Raw genomic sequence first — 25,857 nt, forward strand, 5'->3', positions numbered from 1 at the left:
TAGAGCAAATCAATGCAGTAAGAATCTCTTTAGAGACTGTCATCTTCAAATAGGTTAGAGTGGTCCCAAAAGTAGTCATCAAGTTCTCCCTAGGAAAATCTCGATTAAAACTTAAAAGAATCATACCTAATGCTGTGAGTTAGAAAGGAGGTAGTTTGTAATCTTTTTGCATCTACAAGATGCTAGTTAGCATCACAGAAAATTGGCATATCTACAATCCAGCACTATGAAACTAATTTCCTACTATTTGCCTACAGCCTTGGCAAGGTATAGGCACAGAAATAATTGACTGAAAAACCATATGACTAGAAAATATTGTCATATATTTGAAGAGTCTGGATTTGTGATTTCATTTGTATGAGGACCTCCCAATATAAAAGCTCCCTCCATAGATACAGCTTAGCAATTGATATATAACTTATGCTCTTTTGCAAAAAGGTAGTGGAATATTTTATTTTTTATATAATCTTCACTTTGTCCCCTCCCTCCCTCTCCTTAGAAAGTCATCTACTATCACATTAAACATATTTCCACATTAGTCATGTTGTGAAAGAAGAATCAAAATAAAAGGGGAAAACCACAAGAAAAAAAAACAAAAACAATATGCTTTGATTTGCATTCAGACTCCATACTTTTCTTTCTTGATGTATATGGCATTTTCCTACATATTGGCTTGGAGCATTGCATTACTGAGAAGAGCTAAGTCTATCATAGCTGATCATTGCATCAGTGTTACTGTTAATTGTGTCTAGTAGTCTCCTGATCCTGCTCACTTCACTCAGCATTAGTTTATGTAAGTCTTTCCAGGTTTTTCTTAAATTTACCTGCTCATCATTTCTCATAGCATAATAGTATTGCATTACATTCATATATCACAACTTTTTCATCCATTCCACAATTGAGGGCATCTCCTTGATTTCCAGTTCTTTGCCATCATTAAAAGAGCTACTATAAATATTTTTGTATATTTGAGTCCCTTTTCCTTTTTGTTGAAAGCCATCTCATTTTAACAAATATATATATATATATACATATATATATTAAAAGCAATCAACAAAACTAAGACATTACTAAAGTTTGATATTAACTAATGCTCCATAGCCATAATCTGACACCTAATTATGAAAGGAAGGGAGCAGGGTATGAATTATCCTCATATCTCTTCTTTGGGGTCATGATTAATCATTATAATTTCCAAGCATTCAGTTTTGACTTTTTGTTGTATAACTTATAAAGAGTTCTCTAGGTCACCAAGAGGCTTAAATGACTTGCCCAATGACTTGGTCACACAGCTAGTAGGGGGGGCCAGAAGTAGGATTTGAGCTCTTCTAATCATTAAGTAATGCTGGTTCTCCATGAATTAGGAATATCTCACATTTGAGGAATGATCTATATTTACAAAGAGTTTTTACATGTACAGAATTTCATATGATCAGCACAACATCCTGAGAAAAAATAATGGGAAATATTATTATTCCCATTTTAGAAATGAGTGAATTGAAGCTCCAAGAGATTGACTGACTTTCCAAAAGTCACATGGCTAGTAGATGTCAGAGTTAGAGCTTCTGACTCTTAAGGTCACTGAACTTTCCGCTCAACCATTGTTTAAATTGACCTCAAAATACAAAATTGACCTCTTAATACAAATTGACCTCACAATTGCTATTGACCTCATAATACAAAATATGATCATCTTACCTTTATTAATATCTTCAAGAATTTGTTCAGTGGACAGAAATAAGAGAGACCACAATTCTTCCTCAGATAAAGCTTCTCCTTTCACCTGTAAGGTGCTAGCAAGAGTCACTGACGTCATGTCTATGAAGGGAAGAAAATGAAAATTCTCACTCTCCTTACCACTTATAGCTCAGTTCTGAACCCACCATAGTTTAAAGAGTATGACTGGCATTTTGCTGATGGTGAAAAGAATACTGGACTCCAAGAAAAGACCATAAGAAATTTCACATACTTCCAATGAGAGGAGGTGCTAAAGGTGCCATTAGAGCTATACTGTCTCAGCTTTAGCAGAAACCATTAGTGCCCTTTCCAGGTATGAAGGCCATTATCTGTTGTCTTCCCCTCTTCATTACTTAGCTGCACTTTCTTCATGGTCTTAATTCTACGAGAAGCATTAGGGAAGATATTTAAGAAGTTATATTAGGAGAGTATTAGAGATGTTTTTGTCCTTCATTTTCAAAGACCATGACATCAATGGAGGTGATGCCATGACAAGCACACAAATTGGATTTGAGTGAGGGGATGCTGTGTTAAGTCGCCAGTCTCACTTTCTCCTCTGGAGCCACTTGAATCCAGTGGCCAGATATGAATCAGGATGACTGGGGATGACCCTGAATGTGAGGCAATAAGAGTTAAATAACTTGCCCAAGGCCAGAGAGTAAGTGACAAATGTCTGTGGCTGGATTTGAACTGCCATCCTCCTGCTCTATCCACTGTGCCATCTAGTTGCCCAATTAGATATTATTTCATAAGGAAGATAATATTTGATGTGGGCCTTAAAAATAGGTAGAATTAAGTCATGAGTGAAGGGCTTTCAAGGGACAGAAAACATTGTGAGGATGATCCAAAGGTTGGAAAACCTAGATCATGTTCAGGAAAAGTAATTTGACTAGAGTATAGGGTGACTGAAAAAAAAACAGTGAGAAACAGATTTAAGGTCCTCAAAGGATTTATTTTACACTAGTGGCTTTCAATCTATATACATATAAATATAATGTAAGATAATTTGAGGAAAGTGAAGTCATCAGCAATGGGAGGGATCAAGGGAAGCATCACAGAAGGCAAGAACTTAAAAGTAATTAGTGCTTAATATTACCCCTATGGCAATCCAAAGTTTCCTATGGCATCTCTCCATGCTAGCAGTCCTCTCTCAAAGCATTCTGTGATCCCAAATTACTCCCTCATTCTCCTCTCACTTTATTAAAACTACAATTTCTAAAAATCTTAAGTAGATGCAGGGCATTCTGGTTGTCCAATTTCAGTAAATTCACAAGACATGAATGACTCTTAAATTGCCTTTTTCTTTCTTTCTTTTTCAGAGAGAAGCTTGTGAACCCCAAAGACTTTATTTCTCTCATCTTTCCACAATGACTTGCTCCCCTATGTCACCCATGCCCTTCAAACCTCTCCCTTAAATTTTAGAATCTTTAAGGTGAACCAATATGACATCCTTCTACTTCAGAAAACTTCTTTTCTGGAAGCAGGGAAGGATGGGATAAAGTTAACTTAGCTCAGATTAATAATTCGGAACCCTTTTTTTTCCACTTTTCCTTTCTATAGAAGAGGGGAATTTTGGCATCATCCTTTTACATTGGTAAGTGATTTCAATTTAGTAAAAATAGACTTAGAACAAGAAAGTTCCCAATCCAATGCCCTCCTATTATAAATGAGGGAAACTGAGTCTGAGAGAAGTTAAGTGGCTCACCCAGGATCACCTAAGTAATTGATAAAAGTCAATTTTAACCCACATCCTCTAATTCTAAGAGCAATGCTATTCCCCCTGCTCAATGTAAAGTCTTCCAGTTTTTTAGCTCCTGCAATATGGTTGATTTCAACGTCAATGAAAGTTTTTTTTAAAAATACTACCTAAAATCTGCTTGTAAAAACCAGCAGAACAATAATTAGTCTCTGTGGTTTGAGAAAATTAAATATTACATTAGCAAGCATTGAAAATAATAAAATTGATGAGCTAAGGAATTTTGTAGTCTTTTTGTTCTTGTCCTCAAGAAGTTCCTTAAATAAATTTGGCATTTTATATCCCCAAAATAAAAATAAAAACTGAAGCTGCCTCATACTAATCTCCAAGCAAAAAAAAAGTGTTCAGTTGTTAAGTCACAGGACAGAAAGCCAGACTTCCCTGGAGTCTGTGCTAATCCAGTTCTGTCAGTGATCTCTTTTACAGCCAGGAGCTTAAACTGGAGACAGGGTTGAGTGTCCTAGAGTCCCTCGGAAATCCATGAATTCTAATCTCAGCTCTGTTACCAGCAGCTGGACTGCCTTGATCCAAGTCTGTGGCCTCTTAATCCTGAAATGACCTCCTCCCTCCAGTCAAGAGGATGGAATCTGGTACTTATGCATCATAAATCCAAAGAGGCTGCATCTCAGTTTCCTTAATAAAATCTTTCTCCCTGGGGTGATGTTATCTAGTTGGTGAGTAATCATGGTATCAGGTTTAAATTTTCCCCAGGGCAAAGACCAGGTCTCTTCTACATCCTGAGAACCTTTGTGTTGTATTTCTTCCCCAACCTACTCAAAAAATATTTACATAAATATTTATTGATGCTTACTGCTTAACAGTGTTTGGAAAGTTTTCATCTCTAAACAACTTAAAGCACTCCAAGATTTTATTTTGCTTTGTTTTTTTCCTAGGAATACTTGAAATGGCCCTTAAAGGTATGATATTGAAACAAAGGCACATTAAGGAATTTGCTCCAAGACCACACTGAGAGTTAGCAATATGGGCAAGATTAGAAACCAAATTCATACCATTTCCAATTGATTATTTCCTTTCCCTTTTTCCTAACATATTAGGGCAGTTAATTTTTTTGCTGTTAAGTATGATTTGAGTGGTCTAGGACAAGTCATTAATTCCCCTCAATCTCAGTATCCTCATCTGAAAATGAGGTTTAATTAGATGGTCTCCAACTTCCCATCAGGGTCAACTAGGTAGTATAGTGTGGATAGAGCACTGGGTTTGTAAGCTCTCATCTTCATGAGTTCAAATCTGACCTCTGGACTCTCTCATTCCATCAGTGCAACAATCAGGGACAATTTGGGGCTATCTGCAAAGGAGAATACCAGTTGTATCCAGAGAAAGAACTGTGGAGTTTGAACAAAGACCAAGGACTATAAACTTTAATTTAGGAAAAAAAACCTGATATTGCCTGGTCTTGCTATCTCTTATACTTTATGTTTCTTCCTTAAGGCTATGATTTCTCTCTCATCGAATTCAATTTGGATCAATGTATAATGGAAATAATGTAAAGATTGACAAATTGCTTTCGGGTGGGGGGGTGGGAGGAGGGAAGTAAGATTAAGGGGGAAATTGCAAAACTCAAAATAAATAAAATCTTTAAATACAAAAAAAAATCTGCTCTCTAACACTTACTATCTGTGTGACCTTGAACAAGTTATTTAACCCTGTTTGCCTCAGTTCCCTAATCTGTAAAATGAGTTAGAGAAGGAATTGGCAAACAGCTCCAGTATCTATGCCAAGAAAATGTCCCCAAAAAATGGGTCACAAAAAGTTAAATATGAGAGAAACAACTAAATAGCAATAATGTAGTTTCAGATCTATGAACCTATAATCTCATTTAAATTAATTATTCATAAAGTCTCAAGATTGAGAGGGAGTTAAGGAGTTACATAATTCAACTCTAACTCTCCAGCTCCTAGCCAACAAAGCAGGAAATCCTTCTATTCATTTAAGGATAGTCATGGAATAATCAAACAAGAGTGACTTTTCCCTGTGATTTTGGGCTAGTCACTATACCTCTCTGGATCTCACTTTCCTCATCTGTAAAATGAAAAAAGAAAAGTCTTCAAATAGGGGGAGGCACTCAAGCTTTGCTTTGACATTCCCTTCAAATTTCAGCAGCAGATAATTCTATGAAGGTGAAAGAGTATTGACCAAGATAATTTTTGGGGGGGTAGAGCATATATATAAAGTCAATAAACTCTTACAGTTCACACGTCTGTATTGCCAGTCCATTTGCATGGATAGGAAGGGAGAGAGAGAGGGAGAGAGAGAGAGAGAGAGAGAGAGAGAGAGAGAGAGAGAGAGAGAGAGAGAGAGAGAACTTATAGAAATTATCTTTTCCTACAGAGACCTTGAGTTGTAAAATAATTTGTTCAAAGTCATATTTTAGGTTAATGGAAGAACTGATACTTTAACTAAAATAGAAAACCTGTTAGTGTCCTATTAAGTTAATGGCTTGAATGGTTACTTAACTAAAAGGTAATTAAATTGTAATGACGATTGATTAGCAGGAGATCTTTGAGCAGATTGTTCAGAGGTTTATTTTTTTTGGTCTTGTTTTGTTTTTATTCTCATTTCTTCACAATCTATAATAGATACTGGATCAAAGAATGCAGTAAGGTATTTTTTTATTTTCATTTTTCTCATGGGTTTTTCCTCCTTTAGTTTTTTTTTTTTTTTGTTTGTTTAGTTTTTGCAAGGCAATGGAGTTAAGTGGCTTGCCCAAGGCCACACAGTTAGGTACTTATTAAGAGTCTGAGGCCGAATTTGAACTCAGGTACTCCTGACTCCAGAGCCAGTGCTCTATCCACTGTGCCACCTAGCTGCCAAGGTATTAATGAACTTGTTCTTTTTGGAAAAGCATGAAGAGAATCTTTCATCAGTGAGTTCTATGGCGATGGAAAAAGTGAAGACACCATGAAATAGTGAACATGGCTGAACCTAGAGTTAGAAAGAGATGAGTTCAAATCTTACCTCTGTCACTTACTCTGTCAACTATATTTAAGTCTCAGCCCCTCTGAACTTCACTCTTCTCATCTGTAAATGAGAAATGATATTTGCAAATACATGTGTCAGAGGATTTTTGTTTCTCAAGTTAAATATGTAAAGGAAGTACTATATAAATATCAACCGTTATTCTAATTATCCTAACAAGAAAATATTTGGACAGTCTGGCAAAGATACAGCTTGCTAGGTTTGGATTAGGAAGATTTAGGTCTATGCCACTGACACTTATAATCTGCATTCCCTGGGTAAGTCAAGTAAACTTTTATGTATCTTAGTTAGCTCTTCAGGGCTTAACAAACTAGTCCTTTTGGTGAAGGGAGTTTTCAAATTGATAAAGCTAAATAGTGGTCCTTGTTGGTGGAAGAAGCTTTACTTCTGAGAATTCCTTCAGCTAATAAAAGTCATGCAATAAAAACCAACATTTGTATTGATTATTGGGACAACAATCTATAAATCTCATGCCAGTGACAATAAAAACCAAGTTCTCAATCTGTTCACACAGCTAATCTACAAATGTGTAAATCACTTATTGGGTTGTTAATTGGAAGCTAGAGGCTCTTAAAAGAAACCATCTTGATGAAAGATGGATTTCCTAATTCAATAGACACCATAACTATCTAGTAGTGAAACCCTGGTATGATAAAGGAAATGCTGATGGCAATGGGTAGAGCACCAGGTCTAGAATCAGAAGAATTCTATTTCCTGCTTTCAAATCTGACCCCAGACACTTACTTGTATGACCTTGGGTAAGTCATTTAACCCATCTGGCATCAGTTTCTTCATCTATAAAATGAGCTGGAGAAGGAAATGGCAAACCATCATAGTATCCTATCCAAGAAAATGCCAAATGGGGTTGCAAATAATTGAAAATGACTGAACAAGAACAACAGAACCACAGAACTCTGCCTTCTAGCAACATCAGGTATGAGGGATCTGCGACAAATTTTTTCCTATCCCCAGACTAGATGACCTCAAAGGTGCTGTCCAGCTCTGAAAGTTTGTATACACCTTGGCATTTTGTTTGTACATTATCTTCAAAAACCAAAAAGCCAGCTGCTAAGAACTGGTATAGAAAGCTAGAAAAGACCTCTTATGGCCTCCTCTTCTTCCTGAACTGAATCTGTTTGTATAGAAAACTGTATGTCTGAGAGCAACTGAAGTTGTTCTAAGGGTTGCATTCTTATTAGTCTTTCCACAGGACCAAAGCTTTAATTTTTGCTATCTTCATCAGGAACAAAACTTTGCATCATTTGCATGCGCCATCACCACTCCAATGTTAAACAGCTGCAGAAACTGGCTCTGTGAAGCAGGGCAGGGAAGAGGAAGATGCCTTAAATAGAATTGGGATGGTGCTGATCTTTAGTGTCTAGAAATGAGAATAAAAGCTCTGGTGTCTATTTTCAACTTTAGTTTTGAGTGAATGTTACCCTAGGAAAGGTTTAATACTTCACTACCTCTCTACCTCAGATTTGCCATTTTAAATAATGGGTGTGACATAGAGCATCATAAGCTCCCACCAAACTACTAGGGGAAAATAATTCAAATGATCAGAGATTTATAATTAGGAGGAACTTTGAAAACAATTCAATCCATACCCTTCATTTTCAGGCCAAGAGAACATGAAAGACTTATGCCAGGTCACCTAACCAGTGTCTATGTTGGGCTTTGAACTCATCTTCCTGATGCCATAGAGCCCATCACTCTATTCATTGTGCTACTCTGCCTCTCAAATATCTGTAAAGCTCTTCATTCCAAAGGTGCTGGGAACAGCTTATTTTCAACCTCCGGGAAGGGCTAAAATATCTCACTGTTCCCAAAATAGACTCTGAGTGAGAAATCACAAAAGGGGGTCGGCCTCCAAAAGAAGAGAAATTTCTTCAGTCTAACTAGAACTCTCTCAGTATCCTCAGAGAAAATCACTTTTTTTTAAAATATATTTTTCTTTTTATTTCCTCTCTCTGTCTTTCCATGTCTATATCTGTCTGTCTGTGGGTATGTGTCTCTTTCATGTCTGTCTCCTCTCTCTCTCCCATCTGTAGTCACTCTTCTTTTTCTCTTCCTCTCCTCTCTAGTTCTTTCTCTTTATTTTTCTCTCTCTCCTTTATCTCTTTCTTCTCTCCGGCTCTCCTTGTCTTTCTTAATCTCTGGCTCTCTAGTGTCTTCTCTGTCTCTATCTGTCTCTCTGCGTGTCTCTGCCTCTGTGTGTCTCTCTCTCCCCTTCTCTTCTGTCTTCTGTCTCCCTCTGTCTCTCTCTCCCTCTGTCTCTTTCTGTCTCTCTGTCTCTCTGTCTCTCTGTCTCTCTGTCTCTCTGTCTCTCTCTCTCTCTCTCTCTCTCTCTCTCTCTCTCTCTCTCTCTCTCTCTCTCCTGTCTCCCTCTATGTCTCTGTCTCTCTCTGTCTTGGTCTGACTGTCTCTCTCTCTCCTGTCTCCCTCTCCGTCTCTGTTTCTATGTCTCTGTCTCTCCCTGTGTCTCTGTCTCTCTCTGTCTCTCTTCTCTCTCTCTCTCTCTCTCTCTCTCTCTCTCTCTCTCTCTCTCTCTCTCCCCCACTCTGTCTGTCTTGTTTTCTCTCCTTTGAAAATACCAAAAGAAAGGGAATCACATTTTTATTTATTTTTTTTGAAAGGCAATGGGGTTAAGTGGCTTGCCCAAGGCCACACAACTAGGTAATTATTAAGTGTCTGAGGACAGATTTGAACTCAGGTACTCCTAACTCCAAGGCCAGTGCTCTATCCACTGGTCCACCTAGCCACCCATGGGAATCACATTTTAAAGTGATTGGTATACATCAAGTACTGTGCCAAGTTCTTTACAATTATTATTTCAAGTAATTTTCATAACAATCTTATGTGACAGGTGCTTTAATTTTTCCCATTTTACAGCTGAGGAAAATGAGATAGTCAGAGATTATGACTTGCCCAGGATACCACAATACTAATGAACATCCAAGGTTAAATTTGAACTCAGATCTTCCTGACTCCAGACCCAAAACTATCTTGGCTGCCTCAAAAAGATATGAATCCTCAAACCCAAGGGAAAATGAACAGAGTATTATCCTCACATTCAGGAAAACCTGTGTTCAAATGCTATCCCAAGGACTTGTAGCAGTGTAAATCTGGATATGTCACTTAATGTTCTTATCCTGGGTTCCTTAACTTTAAAATGAAGAAGTTGGTTAAGTGGTCGCAAAGGTTCCTTTAAGACTTAAATCCATAATCCTATGAACTCCTAGTGATTCTATTCATGAGCATTGGATTTGGAATCAAATGACTGCATTCAAAGTCCAGCTCTGCCACTTATTACCTATGTGATCTTGATTTATATAATAATAAAAGTGACGCGTTGCATTTATCCTGTATCAGGCACTCTGCTAAGGACTTTATAATTATTATCTTATTTGATCCTCACAACAACATTGAGAGAGGTGGTATTCCTATCCCCATTTTACAGATAAGGAAACTAAGGCAAACAGCACTTGTCCAGGGTCACATAGCTAGTAAATGTCTGAGATAAGATATGGACTCAGATCTTCCTAACTCCAGGTTCAATGTTCTATCCACTGGGTCATCTACCTGCCAGATAAAATAAATCCCTGAGCTCTATTATATTCATCTATAAAATGAGGGACTTAAAGATGGTGATCAATAAGATCTTTCTAGGGATAAATATCATGATCCTGTTCAAGAAACATGCACTCATGCACATGCATGTATGTGCACATGCATCTACACGCATGTATGAACATATGCACATGAATGTACTGTACATGGTTCATGTGCATACACAGGAAAAGGTTATTATTCACTCAAGGGGATGTAGCATATGTAATGTATCTGCATTTCAACAAGACATTGGACAAAGTCTTTTGTAAGAACCCTAGAGACAAGATTAAGAGATGAAAGCTAGATTAAAAGTAGGGTTAGGTGGCTTCATGACTGGTTGAATTACCAAAACCCAAAAACTGTCAGTCTATGGATAGCTATCCTTTTTAGTATCTGACATTCATATAACCCCTTACCATTTACACAGTCCTTTCTTTGGCTTTTAAAACATGAATGGATTCTGCTTCCATTAGCATCAATGGGTAGCTGTTTTTCCCTACAGGATCTAAATTTTAAAAAAAAGAGAAAGGGAGGGAGAGAGAGAGAGAGAAAGTGACTGAGGGAAGGGGAGTATGGGAGTGGAGACAAGGGAAGGCATTTTCATGCCCTATCTTTTCCTCTTATAATTACTAGCTGTAACAACCTTTAAAGAGCTGTGAGCTTGATTCACAGACAGGAAGGTGGAGAGGAAGCTACATCATTATACTCTATTCTGCAACAAGTCAGAGGAGAGAAAACCTGATCAGAATTCAGGAATATCTTTGAAAAGGAAAGAAACAACCACCTAGCTATTGTATCTAGTCTAGACAAATAAATGACAATAAACCAGACCACCCCAACCAGTTAGACATTTACCAGAAGTAGTCGTGGTCACCAAAGGCAAGAGTAATCTCAGAGCTTTGAACCTGGGGGTCAGAAAACTAGGTATAAATTCTCTCTCCAACATTTTGGGATGTGTGACCTTGAGTAGGTCACTTCCTTCTCTAAGATATGTTTCCTGGTTTTTAGTATATCATTACCATCATCATCATTATAGCATTTATATAATGCTTTAAGATTTGTGAAGCACTTTACATAAATTTCATTTTATACTCACAACAAACCTGGCAAGTAAATGCCATTATTATCTACATTTTACAGATGAGGAAACTGAAGTGGGCAGCAGTCAAGTTTTCTGTCTAGGATAACATTACCAGAAAGTGTCTGAAGCAGTGTTTGAGCTCCAGTCTTCTTGACTTCAGGTCCACAGGATAAAACGGTGTTACAGGAATGTTGTGAGGGACATTCTTTGCAAAATTTGAAGTGCTATTTAAATAAGTTCTTAATGAGGATTATTATTCTCATATTAATGGGGAAAATATTTGGTAAATGCTTATTATGTGCTATGCACTGTACCAAGGACTGAGGATACAAATGACAAGATAGAAACAGTCCTGTCCTCAAGGAGCTTACATTCTAATGGGAGAGACCACACACAGAGAAGCAACAGCTAGGGAAGGTCATTCTGATATGGAAAGGTGATGGTTGGAGATGTTGAAGGGGGAGGAGATAATAAAGAGAATGGTGGCCCAAGTTTTCCTAAAATAGTGGTATAAGAGAGGCATCATCAATCCAGATAGGAGGGCATTACGAACAAAGGCTATCCAAAGTAGTAATAATTGTTGGTGTAAATGGAGCAAGTCTTATGATGAAAAATGTTATCCACCTCCAGAAAAAGAACTGATGGAAACTGAATGCAGATTGAAACATACTTTTTTTTTTACTTTATTTTCTTTGGTTCTTTTTTTTAATCTGTGTTTTCTATCACAACATAACTAATATGGAAATGTGTTTTACATGACAACATGTAAAATCTATATCAAATTGTTTGCCTTCTCAAGGAGGAGAAAGGAAAGGGGAGTGGGAGAGAATTTAGAACTCAATTTTTTTAAAAAGCATGTTAAAATTATTTTTGCTTTCTTATTATTTGCATAATTAGAAAAATAAAATATAAAAATTTTCAAATAACAAATAAATAGAGAAAATTACTCATCAGGGCCTCCATTAGCCATACATTTACCAAAAATGAAAAAAGTAACCAATAATAAAAAAATGTATCAGCACATGTGGTCATATTTCATGCTTAGTCCACAAAGGAGGTACTTCATTATTTTGTTCTAGGCTAGACAAGAAGTTAGATGTGGGCACATGCCATAAGAAACAATATTCAATAATCCATTATCAGGAAGTCACTAAACAATTACTATTAGCCAAATATTCTGCTAGATATTTGGGATAGGCAGAAAAAAAATTTAAATAGTTCCTGCCCTCAAGGAGTTTGTATTCTATCAAAGGAAATAAAAGGTATAGCTATAAATAAGTACAAAACATATACACAGTAAAGATAATGCAATTGTACAGAGGAGGAACACCATGGGGGGGAGGGAAGAGATCATTTACAGCCCCATGTAGGACACTGGGATTCACCTGTGCTTTGAAGGAAGCTCAAGATTCTAAGTGACATCAAGAAGGAGAGAAAACAGTCTAGTTCTAGGTTTAGGTGACACTTGTTCAAAAACACTGAGCTGAGAAAGGGAATGTCAGGTGTGGAGGATAGAAAGCATGCCAGTTTTACTGGACTGCAGAAGACATAAAGGTGAGTATTATGCCTGAACATGTACGGTGGAACCAGATTGTGAAGGGATTAAATGCCAAACAGAGGAGTTTGCATTTAATTCTGGAATTTATAGAGAAGTGCTAAAGTTTTTTGAGGAGAAAAATGACATACTTGGCCCTGTGCCAAGAAAACTTTGGCAGCTGTATAAAGAAAGGATTAAATGGGAGAGAGATTTGAAACAGGGAAACCAGTTAGAAAGCTATTGCAATAATCTAGGGAAAAGAGAATGAAAGTCTGAAATAAGACTGGGGCCATTTGAGTTCAGAAAAAATGGACAGATGTGAAAAATATTGCAGAGATATACATAAAAATTGGATACTGATTGAATATTGAGGAAAGGGAAAAGAAGGTGGGAGCAATTAAGAGTGATTCCAAGCAACTTCTGGGACCCATGACCAACAAGATGGAAAAACTAGTCATTTTCTCTGATCCTTGAAACCTCTCAAACCTTCCAAAAATAGGCATGCACTATACACAAAGCAATGTCAGCTGTCCTTACAGTTTAGAACACCAAAAATTCTAATAATGTAATAATCTGATGGAAAAAATGAAGGGAATGTTAATCCTGAATCTATAAAATGTTCACTAGGTATCCCTTGCTGATTAATGGCTATGCTTTGGCAGGACTATAGAAGCCAATATGTGGGCTTTCAACAGAAATCAGCTTTACCACCACTCCTCCTCCTTTTAATGACCCAGAAAATCAAAAGGTAAAATTTCTTTAAGACTGGAATGGCAGAAAGGTCGAACTCTTTGCCATATAGAGCTCAGTCAGATAATTAAGGAACAGAGGAAACAAAAGAGCACACACTAAATTTAGATGAAAAAACCCAGAATCAAGCTGGGACCACTTTGTTCCTTTCTCCTAAAAATATTCAGGGAAGATCCTGAGGTTAGTGAATTGTGAATTGCCTAGCTTTGGAAGAAGCAGAAATGGCTTCAGAGTTTAGATCCTAATGAAACTACACTGAAAAGGGAAGGAGTCAGAAAGTGAACAATAAGGAAGTAAAAGGTGGGGGAGGGGAGAGTGAAATTATTAAAAAATTATAGGAGAAAGAAAGTTCAATTAATGACCTTGAATGGAAGCACATAAAAATGGAAAATATTAATAGCAGGAGGTAATATCACCTCAAAATCAGGTAAAAGAGTCTAAACATCTAAAAATAAACATTTCAGGTGTGGAGCCAATATGGCAGCAGGAGAACAGCCTTTCTTAGGAGCTCTCTCCAAAATATTTCAAAAACCTTAAAATTATTTGAGAGACAAACCCACAGAAAGATCCAGTGAAGCAATTCTCCAGCCCAAGGTAACCTGGAAAATAGTGGGAAAGCTTTGTTCCATTGCATTGGAGGGGGGCAGTAGTGTGCCAGAGTGAAGGAGTTTCAGCCTTCTAGGAACAGTCCCAGCGTGCCTGGGTCCCTGGAAGCCCAGTATCATGACAGCAGAGACATTTTCCTGACCTGCTACCCCAGGGAGCACCAAGAACAACTTGGAAGATCATCATGGAGACCTCTGCTAGAGCAAGCACAAAGCCCAGGCCAGCGTGGCCCTCCTCAGCACAACTACAGCCCACAGCACAGTCCAGAAACAAGGAAAGGGAAGAAGACCTGTGGACCTGCCCAGCAGGGAGCTGCCTGGCAGCTGCTCCCTAAATGCTCAACCCAAGGAAGATAAGGGAGTGGAGGGAGACTGGAGGTCTCTCCTCTGTCCCTGGGACAGGGACTATATTCAGAACCCTGGTTGCAGTCTGGGACCCCCGAGAACAGGGACTTTCCTCACAGCCCTGGAGCAGAGGGGTGAGCTTATGGCCATTCACAGACTGGGAGAGCAGTCAGAGTCTCCCATAAGACCTTGAAGGAACTGAGGTCCATGTGGAGGTATCCCAATAATACTCAAAAGCTCAGAAAGCACCCCAAAGCCAGGCATAGACTGGGGAAATGAATTAACAGAAAAAAAGAAATCTGACCATAGACAAGTATTTTGGTCCCATGAAAGACAAAAACACAAACTCTGAAGATGAGAAAGTCCAAGTTTCTACATCTAAAGACTCCAAGAACTATAGAAGCTGGGCTCAGGCTATGACAGAGCTCAAAAATGATTCTGAAATCAAGTAAGGAAGGTAGAAGAAAAACTGAAAAGAGAAATGAGAGAGATGCAGGAAAAACATGAAAACAAATTCAGTACCTTAGTCAAAGAGATCCAAAAAATGCAGAAGAAAATAACATATTAAAAACCAGTTTAGGTCAAAGGGATAAAACAGTTCAAAAAGTTAATGAGAAGAATGCTTTAAAAAGCAGAATTGGCCAGATGGAAAAGGAGATAAGAAAGCTCTCTGAGGAAAGGAAATCCTTCAAATGTAGAACATGGCTAAAGAAAGCTTATGACTTTGCAAGAAATCAAGACACAACACCAAAAGAATGAAAAACTAGATGAAGATGTGAAATATCTCATTGGAAAAAAAACTAATCTGGAAAACAGATGCAGAAGAGACAATTTAAAAATTATTAGGCTACTGGAAAGTCTTGATCAGGAAAAGAGTCTTAACTTCATTTATTTTTTAGGTTTTTTGCAAGGCAAATGGGGTTAAGTGGCTTGCCCAAGGTCACACAGCTAGGTAATTATTAAGTGTCTGAGGTCGGATTTGAACTCAAGTACTCCTGACTTCAGGGCCAGTGCTCTATCCATTGCACCACCTAGCTGCCCCTTCACTTCATTTTTAAAGAATTTCTACAGGAAAATTGAACTGATATTCTAGAAGCGGAGGGTAAAATAGAAATTGAGAGAATCCACTGATCTCCCCCAGAAAGAGATTCAAAAAAAAAAAGAAAGAAAAAGAAAATCCATTAATATTATAGCCAAGTTCCAGAGCTTCCAAGTCAAAGAAAAAATGTTACAAACAGCTAGAAGGGCATAAAATCAAATATCGTGGAGCTACAGTCAGGATTACAGTCAGGGCTCATAGGGCTTGGAATATAATATAATATTCCAGAAGGCAAAAGAGCTTGGAATACAACCGAGAATCAACTACTCAGCAAATCTGAACACCCTTTTCCAAGGGAAAAGATGGACTTTCAATGAAACAGGGGAATTTCAAATGTTCCTGTTGAAATGACCAGAACTGAACAGAAAGTTTTATCTTTAAGTACAGCACTCAAGTGAAGCATACAGAGGGTGGATGAGAAGGGTAAATTATGAGAGATTTAATGATGATGAACTGTGTGTATTCCTGCATGGAAAGATGATACTGATAATACTCATATGAACCTTCTCATTTAATAGAGCAGGTAGAAGGAGCTTTTATAGTTGAGGCACAGGAGAGAGCTGAATTTGAAGGTATAATATATTGCAAAAATGGAGTCAATGGGTAAAAGGGGAACGTACAGGAAGAAAAGGAAAGGAAAGGTAGAATGGGCTAAGATATTTCACATAAAATAGTCAAGAAAAAGCTTTTGCAATGGTGTGGAAGGGGAGAAAGTGAGGGGGAATGAGGGAACCCTCATTCTCATCAGAAATGACTCAGAGAAAACAGCATGCACACTCAATAGGACATAGAAATCTAGAAGAAAAAGGAGAGAAGGGGGATGGGGAGGGGAGAAGGGATGTGGGTGATAGAGGAGAGGATAGATCATAGGAGAGGATAGTCAGATATAACACATTTTCTTTTTCACTTTTTGCAAGGTGGTGGGATTGGGTGACCTGTTCAGGACCACAGACCAGGTAGTTGCTGGGTCTCTGGGGTTAAATACAGCCTTGGGGCCCCTTGGCCCAAGAGTAAGTGCTCTATCCACTGTGCCACTCGGCTGCCCCACAGCACATTTTAGGAGAGGGACAGTGTGAAAGGAGAGAGAAAATATAATGGATGGTAGTGGGGAGGAATGGATGGAGGGAATTACAATCAGCACCAGCAACTGTGGAAAAATATGGACTTATGATAAAGAATGTGATCCCACCCAAGAAAGAGCTGATGGTATCAGAACACAGACTGAAACACATTTTTTCTCTTTTTTTTCCACTATATTTCTCATGAGGTTTTATATTTTTGGGGGGGGAAAGGATATTATGTTTACTCCTACTGTAAATAAATTAAATAATTTTTAAAAAATCATCTGAGGTAGCTAAGTGGCTCAGTGGATAAAGCACTGGTCCTGGAGTCAGGAGGATCTGAGTTCAAATTCAGCCTCAGACACATAGTAATTGCCGAGCTGTATGACCTTAGGCAAGTCACATAACCCCATTGCCTTAAATAAATAAAAAGAAATTAAAAAAAAAGAAATCATCTATTATAAAAAAATAATAAAATAAATATTGCAAGACAAAGCAAAATGAATTAACATCTAATGAAATAGAGGATCTAGTTTATTCCCAAGAAAACATGTAATCACAGAAAAATATTCCTGAATGGTTAAAAAGAGAAGCAGGAATTGTGAAAAATAAATTTATTCTGTATAGCACAAAAATTGGCAAAAAGAGAAAAACTTGAAAGTAGCAAGTTTTATCAAAGGTAAAAAGAGAATAACAGAAGAGAGTAGGAATGTACATGCACAAAAGTAAAGGACAATTTGAATGAGAAGATGCCAAAAGCAATATTTAAAATAATATATACATATATATGTATATATACATATATATATATATATATATATATATATATATATACTCTTCATACAAGTAAATTATTGATCTGAAAGACAGGCTGCATAGAGATAACAAGGATTATAGGTCTCACAAAAGAACATAGCAAATCAAAAACTCTAAAATGCCCATGTTCCTGCAACCCTCTCACTCTCAAACTTCCCACTACCATATCAGTTCCTTCCCTGCACTATTGAGTTCCTGTCAACATGTTCCTTTTGGGATGGAGTCTGAGCTGGCCAATCTTCCTTCCCCTTCAGACTCTGCTTATATCTTAGAATTTCAATATTATATACCCATTGGTGCTTGTCCCACTCTACCACTTGATTTTCAATTGCCTTTCACTTGTCCAACAAATTGACAAAATTTGTCAACTAACCAATTTTGAATGGATTGGAGTAGTGAATTTATTCAACCATTCTGAAAATCAGTTGGGAATTAAGCAAATAAGGTGATTAAATTGTTCATACTTTTGACTCAAAGATCCTTCTACTAGGTATATATCCCTAAAGAGATTAATGGGGGGAGGGGGGAGAACTCATATTCACCAAATTATAATAGTGTTTCTAAAGTTAAAAAAAAGTACTAACCAAGTAGGTGGCCATCAGCTGGGAAATAGAGAAAAATATGTACATGAATATAATGGAATATTATTATGCCATAAGAAGCAATTATTGGTATTACAAAGAAATATGAGAAGATTCATATGAACTAAAGTAAAAAGAGATATAATCAAGAAAATCATATGCATAATGAATGCAAAATATAAATGAAAAGAAGAACAAAATAAAATGAAATATTTTGTAAATCTAAAAATCAAGCTTGATCCCATTAAAAAGATAAGAAAATATATTTTCTCTCTTTTCTTTTCCAAGGGGTAAGAATATGGTAATGAAACACTTTACATATAGTTAGAAATGGCTGTGTTCATTCATTTGGCTGAAGTGATTTTCTTTTTTTTTAATGGTTTTTTTATTTATGTTAAAAGAAATGATTCTCTGGGGAAAAGGTTAGAGGCTACATGTGGAAATTAAGGTAATGTAAAAACAAAAGATGATAACAAAAATTGTTTAAAGAAAAAGGCTTAAGAAAAAGGAATGACATTTTATATGGCTATATAAGGCATAGCATGCTTTCTTTCAAAACTGTTCATATACTTAGATCATTTATATAAATGGGGAATGATTTTTTCTGATAAATTTGAATTGGTTCTTTATATATCCTGAATTTTAAACCCTTATTATTAAAAACTTGCAAATTTCTTTCCCAGTTATTTCCCTTTTAATTTCAATTTTAATAGACTTATTTGTGAAAATCTTTTTAATTTTATCAAAAATTGCCTTTTTATCTTATGCAGTAAGATAATAGTAGTCTCTTTTCTGTGGTCATGAATTTTTCTCCTATTTATAATTATATAAAATTATATGAAAAAATGCTCCAAATGAATACTAATTAGAGAAATGAACATTAGAACAATTCTGAGAGTCTACCTCATGCTCATTAAAGTAAATTATAAGTGTTAGAGGGTCTATGGCAAAGCAGCACATCAATGCATTGTTGGTGGACATATGAATGGGTGCACCATTCTGGAAAGTAATTTGGAATTTTACACAATTTCTAAGTAGTGTGTGCTCTTTTACCCAGATTCATTACTGATAAACATATTTAAAAAGAGTTTTTGAGAGAGAGAGAGAGAGAGAGAGAGAGACATTCATTGCATATAAAAATATTTATAGCAGCTTCTTTTTCTGGTGACCAGAAACTGGAAACTAAGGGAATGTGCAGCAATTGAAGAATGACTAAATAAGTCATGGAAGTGGATGTAATGGAATACTATTGTACTATAAGAAATGAAGAGATAAATGATCACAAAAAAGAAATGGAAAGATTTATATTAACTGTGTGTGTAGAGTGAAACAAAAATCAAAAAAATAATTTGTTATAATATATTATAAAAATTAATAATTTTGAGGATATTTATAAACTGATGCAGATTGAAATGAGTTGAACCAGTAAACAATTATCCAATGGCAACAGCACTGTAAAAACACAAATGATTTGAAAGCTGTAAAAATTATGCATATATGCAAGGACCATTCATAATTCCAGAGGACTTCTGGTAAAACATAATATCCAGGACAGTGAAATGATGGATTTTGGGATTATTTAAAGATAAATAAAAATACACACACACACACACACACACACACACAAACAGTTTGTGTGTGTGTGTGTATACCATACCATATATATGATATATAAATCTCACGTATATGGTATAAGTCATTAAGAGAATTTGTTTGGCTTAATTGCATATGCCTTACAGGACATTTGTTGGGGAGATTTTGTTTCTCTAATGAAGTAGAGAAGAGAGGGGAAAAACAGATTTCTCAAATTCATTTAAAATCATGGTGGGAGGGGATACTAAAGATATGAAATTTTGCATTACTTTTCAGAGGAAGTCACTGTATAATTAGTTGTAGTTAACTATTCTTACTTTGCTACAAGACACTTTTCAGAAAGTGGAAATCATCTATAAATGTTTATAATCTAAAAACAAAAAAACATCAATAAAACTTTAAAAAATTTGAGGAGGTAATAACCATTGATTTTGCCTAGGCAGAAGTGTGAAGAGATATGTTAGAGAAGTACATGGAAGACCAAGAATATGGCTGCAGAAAAAGCACCTGTACCCCCAAAATAGGAGGTCATAGAACCCTAGAAGGAGAAAATGAATTTGTCAGATGCCAGTGTTTAGAAGCAGCTGAACAACATATGTAAGAAGTAGGTAGGAAAGGTCATGAACTCATCAATAAACATATACATGTAAAGCATCTATCTCTATGAGATATATCAATATGAAGAACCAACCATGCTGAATCTGATCACATGTCACAAGTGAATTCCATTAATAAATACCTATGTCTTTAGTCCTTTCCCTAGACCACAAGGAAAGTCCTGCATCAATAAAACCAGTGGTTGCTTTTGGCTTTCATTAATTTGATCAAACCAATCAAGTTTCTAAGGAGCACAAAAAAGATTACTGAAATAATTGGAAAATCCCAAATTACCTATGACACAATAGTCTTTTCTATATTTCAATAGAAAACTTTGTCCCTCCCATGCTCAACATTGCTTATCTCCATATTTCAGTGCTAGGGAAGGATAAAGGTTGGAAAGAGATAAGGGAATTTTTTTTTGCCAGTAATTCCATGCAGTTGATTCCCATACCTACTCTGCAAGTAGCCTCCATTCCAGAGCAAAAAGTCATGCAGTGCTTCATTTGAAGCACATAGTCTTTCTTCTGACCTGCTACCCTAGCTTCTATATGCTTTTTCACAAACTATGTTCTCTTGTTTGCTGTGTTCATTTGCCTTTTATCAATAACAGCCCTGTAAATTCTGCCACAGACAATCTATTTGCACACACCCCTATTGTTCTTCCTCCTTCCTCATTCTTTTCCATGTCTTATATAATTACCACAGGTACTATATTCCCTCTGTCACTCTCTGTTTCTCTCTGTCTCTTTCTCTGTATCTGTCTCTCTGTCTCTCTGTTTCTGTCTTTATCTCTGTCTCTGTCTCTGTGTCTCTCTGTCTCTCTCTGTCTTTCTGATTCTCTTTCTGTCTCTCTGTGTCCCCACCTCCTGACTTCTGCCTACCCTGCTTCCAGGGTTTTCTTGACAAGTAAAGTAATGTTTCAACCTGAGAAAGGCCTTAGCTTAAATAGGTCAAGGTCTTCCATGGCATCCAGAGCCATTTCCTGTCTTCCTGATGTATCTCTTGCCACTGAACTTAGATGGTTCTGGAGGAGAGAGTTGAGGCTACTGACTTTGCCCATTCCTTCTTCACTTAAATTCAACTCACTTGCAAGTCAAGACCTAACCTTCCTGATATTATTGGTCCTCTGCAAAGGAAAAACAACAATGTTTTATTATAGAATAACAAGCTGTTAACACTATATGGTATCTTGGAGAGATCATCTAATCCAATCCCTTTATTTTTCAGAGAAGAAACAGACTTACAAAGATTAAGTCATTTGTTCATAATTACACAATTAATAAGTGACCTGAATGTAGGTCTCTTGGTTTCAGGTCCTGTGTATTTTCACACTATTTATGGCACTTCCTCCAACAAAAGTTCTGTGTTGCTTTAGAAATAATCATTCATGGAAAATATATATCCTGAAACCTCGATACAAAAAGACATTGATTGCAAAAGTGAACCCCTAAATAAATACCTTGGAAGAAAGAAAGAAAAATGCTAGTCCCTCCTATGGGTCAAGAGTAGGGAGAGAGAGAGAGAGAGAGAGAGAGAGAGAGAGAGAGAGAGAGAGAGAACACATTTCTCCACTGAAAAGAACTTTTCATAATTGAAAAACAAAGGAGTAAAAGGAGTTACCTCTGTTCATTTGCCAAACGCTGCCTCCAAATGTCTCAGGAATCTTTATCATATGCCTTCATCATAGTTCCAGGCTTCCCAGTCATGAGCAAAGATTTGTTTCCTTTTTTCCCCCTCTTTCTCTGCTGTTGTTGCTTTTGTTTATGACTTGTTACTAAGCACTCACAGGGACTGGCAAATGGCTTGAAGAGTTTACAATGACTTCTTTGAGTCTTACAATGTCACAGTTTGATGTTCCTGTTCTGCTTTGAAGAGTTAATTTTTTAGTAGCCTGCTTCCAGGGAGTTATGGGTACAATCCATGGGTAAGAACTCAATTGGATTACTAGACACCTAAGACATCAGATTGACAGCTTTTGCACTGAGGTCACTTGCAATCCTGAGACCAATCAAGAGAGGTTGCCTAGCAAGGGACCAGTGGATCATTCCATGAACAGTCTTAGTTTCCATTAACAAGGAAATTTCTCTCTCTCTTTAACTGAGATGATGACTTTAAAACTATTCCTTGATATTTTTAAAAACCTGGGACTATAGGGGGGCAGCTAGGTGGCACAGTGGCCAGAGTTCAAATTTGAACTCAGATGCTTAATAATTGCCTAGCTGTGTGACCTTGGACAAATCACTTAACCCCATTACCTTAAATTAAAAAAAAACCTTGGACTATAAATAGAAAAGAAATTAGGAAGTATTTTGAACTGAGATATTGAGAAGCAGATAGATACCTATCTAGGAGAGAATTAGGAGGGAGAAGGCTATTTCTTTAGATCTTTGGGTCATAAAGAGAATCACAAATTAAATTTGGATGTTCTTCTGCATCAATGAAGAGCAAGAATAGACCCAATCAAATTGTAAAGTCAAAGGTAGTGTCAAATCTTGCCCCCATCTCTCATTTTCCAATATCTTTATACTACTTTGGGGGAAGTTTATTCTTGTTTTGACCTTGTAATAGGAACCTGGCTAAAAAAGATCCCAAGACTAGGAGCAGATAAAGGAGACCCATGTGGATATTTATTGAGTTCACTTCTGGAAGTTGATGGAGCAGGTTAATAAAACATCTGTGTGGGCTCCATGTGTATCAAGGACCTACAATTCTCTCTTAATTTCTTTTTCTAATTGTGTGGGGGAGGGTGTGGTGTTTAAATCTATTATTTCCCATTGAATCCTCCCTTATAATAAAAAAAATTATTAAAGGTAAAATCAACACACTGTGACTATATATGAAAGCTAAACATTCCCCATTCATATAGTCTTCTTATCCATCCTTCACCCTTAATCACATACACATGCACCACTGTCACACTAATGAGCAGGGAGGTATTTTACATGGTCAGTTCTCTAGGATGGAATTTGTTCATTATAATTCATCACAGTTGAACTACCTTTGAATATTATCATTTACATTATTTTTTTAATTTGATTCTTCTGTCCACACTCTGAACCACTTCATTCAAGTCTTCCACAGTTCTCTGGATTTCTTACACTGATTTTCTAATGTAGCATGATAATATTTCACTGCCTTTATAGACCACAGTTTGTCCAGGCATTGTTCAATTAATGGGCACTTATTTTTGTTTTCAGTTTTGTTTTGTTGCATTTTCATAAAGACTATTGCCATTAGTATTTTTGTAGTATATAGGTCTTCTATTTCTGAGACCAGTGCTTATGAATAAATTAGTAATTTTCCTATAATCCAAATTGTTTCCCAGTTGTTGAACCAATTAATAGCTCTATCAAAACTTTTCCCAAAGTGCTACACTTTTTCCAAAGTCCCTCCAATGTTGATTATTTCCATTTTAAAAATCATCCTTGCCAATTTTCTGGGAGTGAGGTGAAATCTCAACACTTATTTCATTTAGATTTATCTTTTTATTAGTTATTTGGAAACCTTTTCATAAGGTTATCAATCATTTACATTTCTCTTTCTTCTATAAATGACATGCATATTCTAAAATGTTAACAAATTAAAAATGAATGAAATCTGAATTAATGCATTTCTATAAATATACATAGTGGTGTGAATAGAGGATGATGTTAGGATATGGAAGACTTGGGGTTAATCCAGTCAGCAGAACTATTCATATCTGAGATAATCTCAGAGTCCTGGCTGCACCAGAGCAGCAAAGATGCAGCTAGTAATTATTGTTTCCAAGTTGGGAGCGGGTTGCAAACGGATGAGTAGTGCTACTATCATCCATCATTACCCAACATATCCAGTTATGCATGAGATGCAGAAGAATCAAGGGAAAGAATCCAAAGAGACAGACAAGAGCATGGCCAAGGACAAGAATGCAAACTGAGGAAATAAAGAATTTGAGGGAGCAATCCAAGACAACCTAGGCAAATACAGAACTTGAAAGCTGAGTCCAGGAAGCTAGAAAGCTTGGGTCAAAATTGTCATGCTCCTGGAGACCAGGAGTAATGCAGTCATTTATAGATAAGGAGTATTTTCTCCTGATTGAGTTTTTTGGTATTTGTTGACTCATTTTGACTGGGTATAATGAGGTGGCTAGCTCTGACTCTTTCTCCAGAAACTCATAGTCCTCATACTACTAAAGGTCTGGGTCTGGCAGGGAAAATCTCTAATCATAGCATTTTTGTAAAAAAAATCTCAACAGTTTCCTGTTTAGAGCTCTCAACTTGATTAATGAATCTTCTTTAATCCATAAATTATTCATGCTGATTTTGGCCTAAACTTATTCTATATCCATTGTATTCTTTTAAATCAGTAATTAGATGTGAACATGGGATTTTTAACTACTATCTCACCTTATCCCAGTGTTATTAGCAAAACTGATTTCTACTTTACTTCTTACTTTGATGGATCATACCTGATGGCATCCTTTGCTATTGTAATCACTCTGCTATGCCTGCCATGTTATGGAGGAAATTTGCATGTCCATATTTTCTCCTAGTCAGGGAAGACAACATAGCTGAGCCTTAGGGGGAGAAAGGCAGGAGGCATAGCTGCTGAGCAAGGAGAGTTCTAGAGCATTTCCACCAAAGCAGGAGCTGTGATTAGCCAGCATTTTTAAGCAAAGAAGAATGATGCAACCATTGCTAATGTTTGTTAAACCAATCTCCATAATTCTACTGATACAGAGCAATTGAGTGCAAGAGGTTAAAAAGGAAAGTAAGTAGCTAAGACTATCTGTTGCAGGTGCCTTTCTTTAAAATGTACTGTAGGGTGTCAAACGCAAATAGAAATCAGAACTACTAAACCCTACATAAAAATTCCTGTGTATTGGATGCTAACAAAGAAAACCACATATTAATTTCATTAAATGATTCTCAATTGCATTTCAATCTGGTTTAGGTATCACTCTGGAGTGTCTTGGTCAATATGTAACTGTAGGAGATATGTTTCACATCTCTAATATAAAGTGCTGTTATTGGAATTAGGAATACCTAGGTTCAGTCATTTTTTTTTTAGTTTTTTGCAAGGCAAATGGGGTTAAGTGGCTTGCCCAAGGCCACACAGCTAGGTAATTATTAAGTGTCTGAGACTGGATTTGAACCCAGGTACTCCTGACTCCAAGGCCGGTGCTCTATCCACTATGCCACCTAGCCGCCCCTAGGTTCAGTCATTTTGTAGTATGTGACTTTAGACATGTCCCTTACCTTTCTGCACCTCAGCTTTCTCATTTGTAAAAATGAAGAAGAGGTGTGCTCTGTAGTCTCTAAGATCCCTTCTTGCTCTATTATCCTATGGAAAATCTTTGAGTCCCAGAAATCTTCCTCACAGTGTTTGTGGTGGTGGTAGTTTCTGTTGTGATATTGTCATTTTCTGAAGAAGGCTGAGTCTTTATGGTTGGTTTAGTTGTTTTAGGTTGTATCTTTGGTTAATTTTATGTTTTTGTTTTCCAGAGCAGCAATTATGAACTCTCTTTCTGCATGGTACCCCTCTGGCAATCTGGTGAAGTCTGTGTACCTTCTTTCAAGATAATAATTTTCACTCCATAATAAAATACATAGGGTTTTGAAAGAAACCAATTATAGTAAAATACTATTATTGAAATATTTTTAAAAGATATTCAAGGGGCAGCTAGGTGGCTCAGTGGATAGAGCACC

At 36.7% G+C, this 25,857-nt stretch overlaps 1 protein-coding gene across 2 annotated transcripts in view; it reads right to left on the minus strand.

Moving 5' to 3' along the window:
* LOC141521015 (tyrosine-protein phosphatase non-receptor type 20-like) overlaps positions 1–22,050 on the minus strand; it is a 292,732-nt gene extending 270,682 nt beyond the window's left edge. The window contains exons 1-2 of one of the 2 annotated variants that reach the window (XM_074233097.1): positions 21,791–22,040; positions 1,699–1,818 (exon numbers count right to left, since the gene is read on the minus strand). In XM_074233097.1, coding sequence (XP_074089198.1) covers positions 1,699–1,818; positions 21,791–21,842 — 172 coding nt within the window. In that variant the 5' untranslated portion in view covers positions 21,843–22,040. Of the gene's footprint in view, positions 1–1,698; positions 1,819–21,790 lie in introns of both variants that reach the window. The other variant, XM_074233089.1, reaches the window with a different exon arrangement.
* Positions 22,051–25,857: the final 3,807 nt, after the last annotated feature.

This window comes from Macrotis lagotis, chromosome 4 (assembly GCF_037893015.1).
Source record: "Macrotis lagotis isolate mMagLag1 chromosome 4, bilby.v1.9.chrom.fasta, whole genome shotgun sequence".
Classification (NCBI taxonomy): domain Eukaryota; kingdom Metazoa; phylum Chordata; class Mammalia; order Peramelemorphia; family Peramelidae; genus Macrotis; species Macrotis lagotis.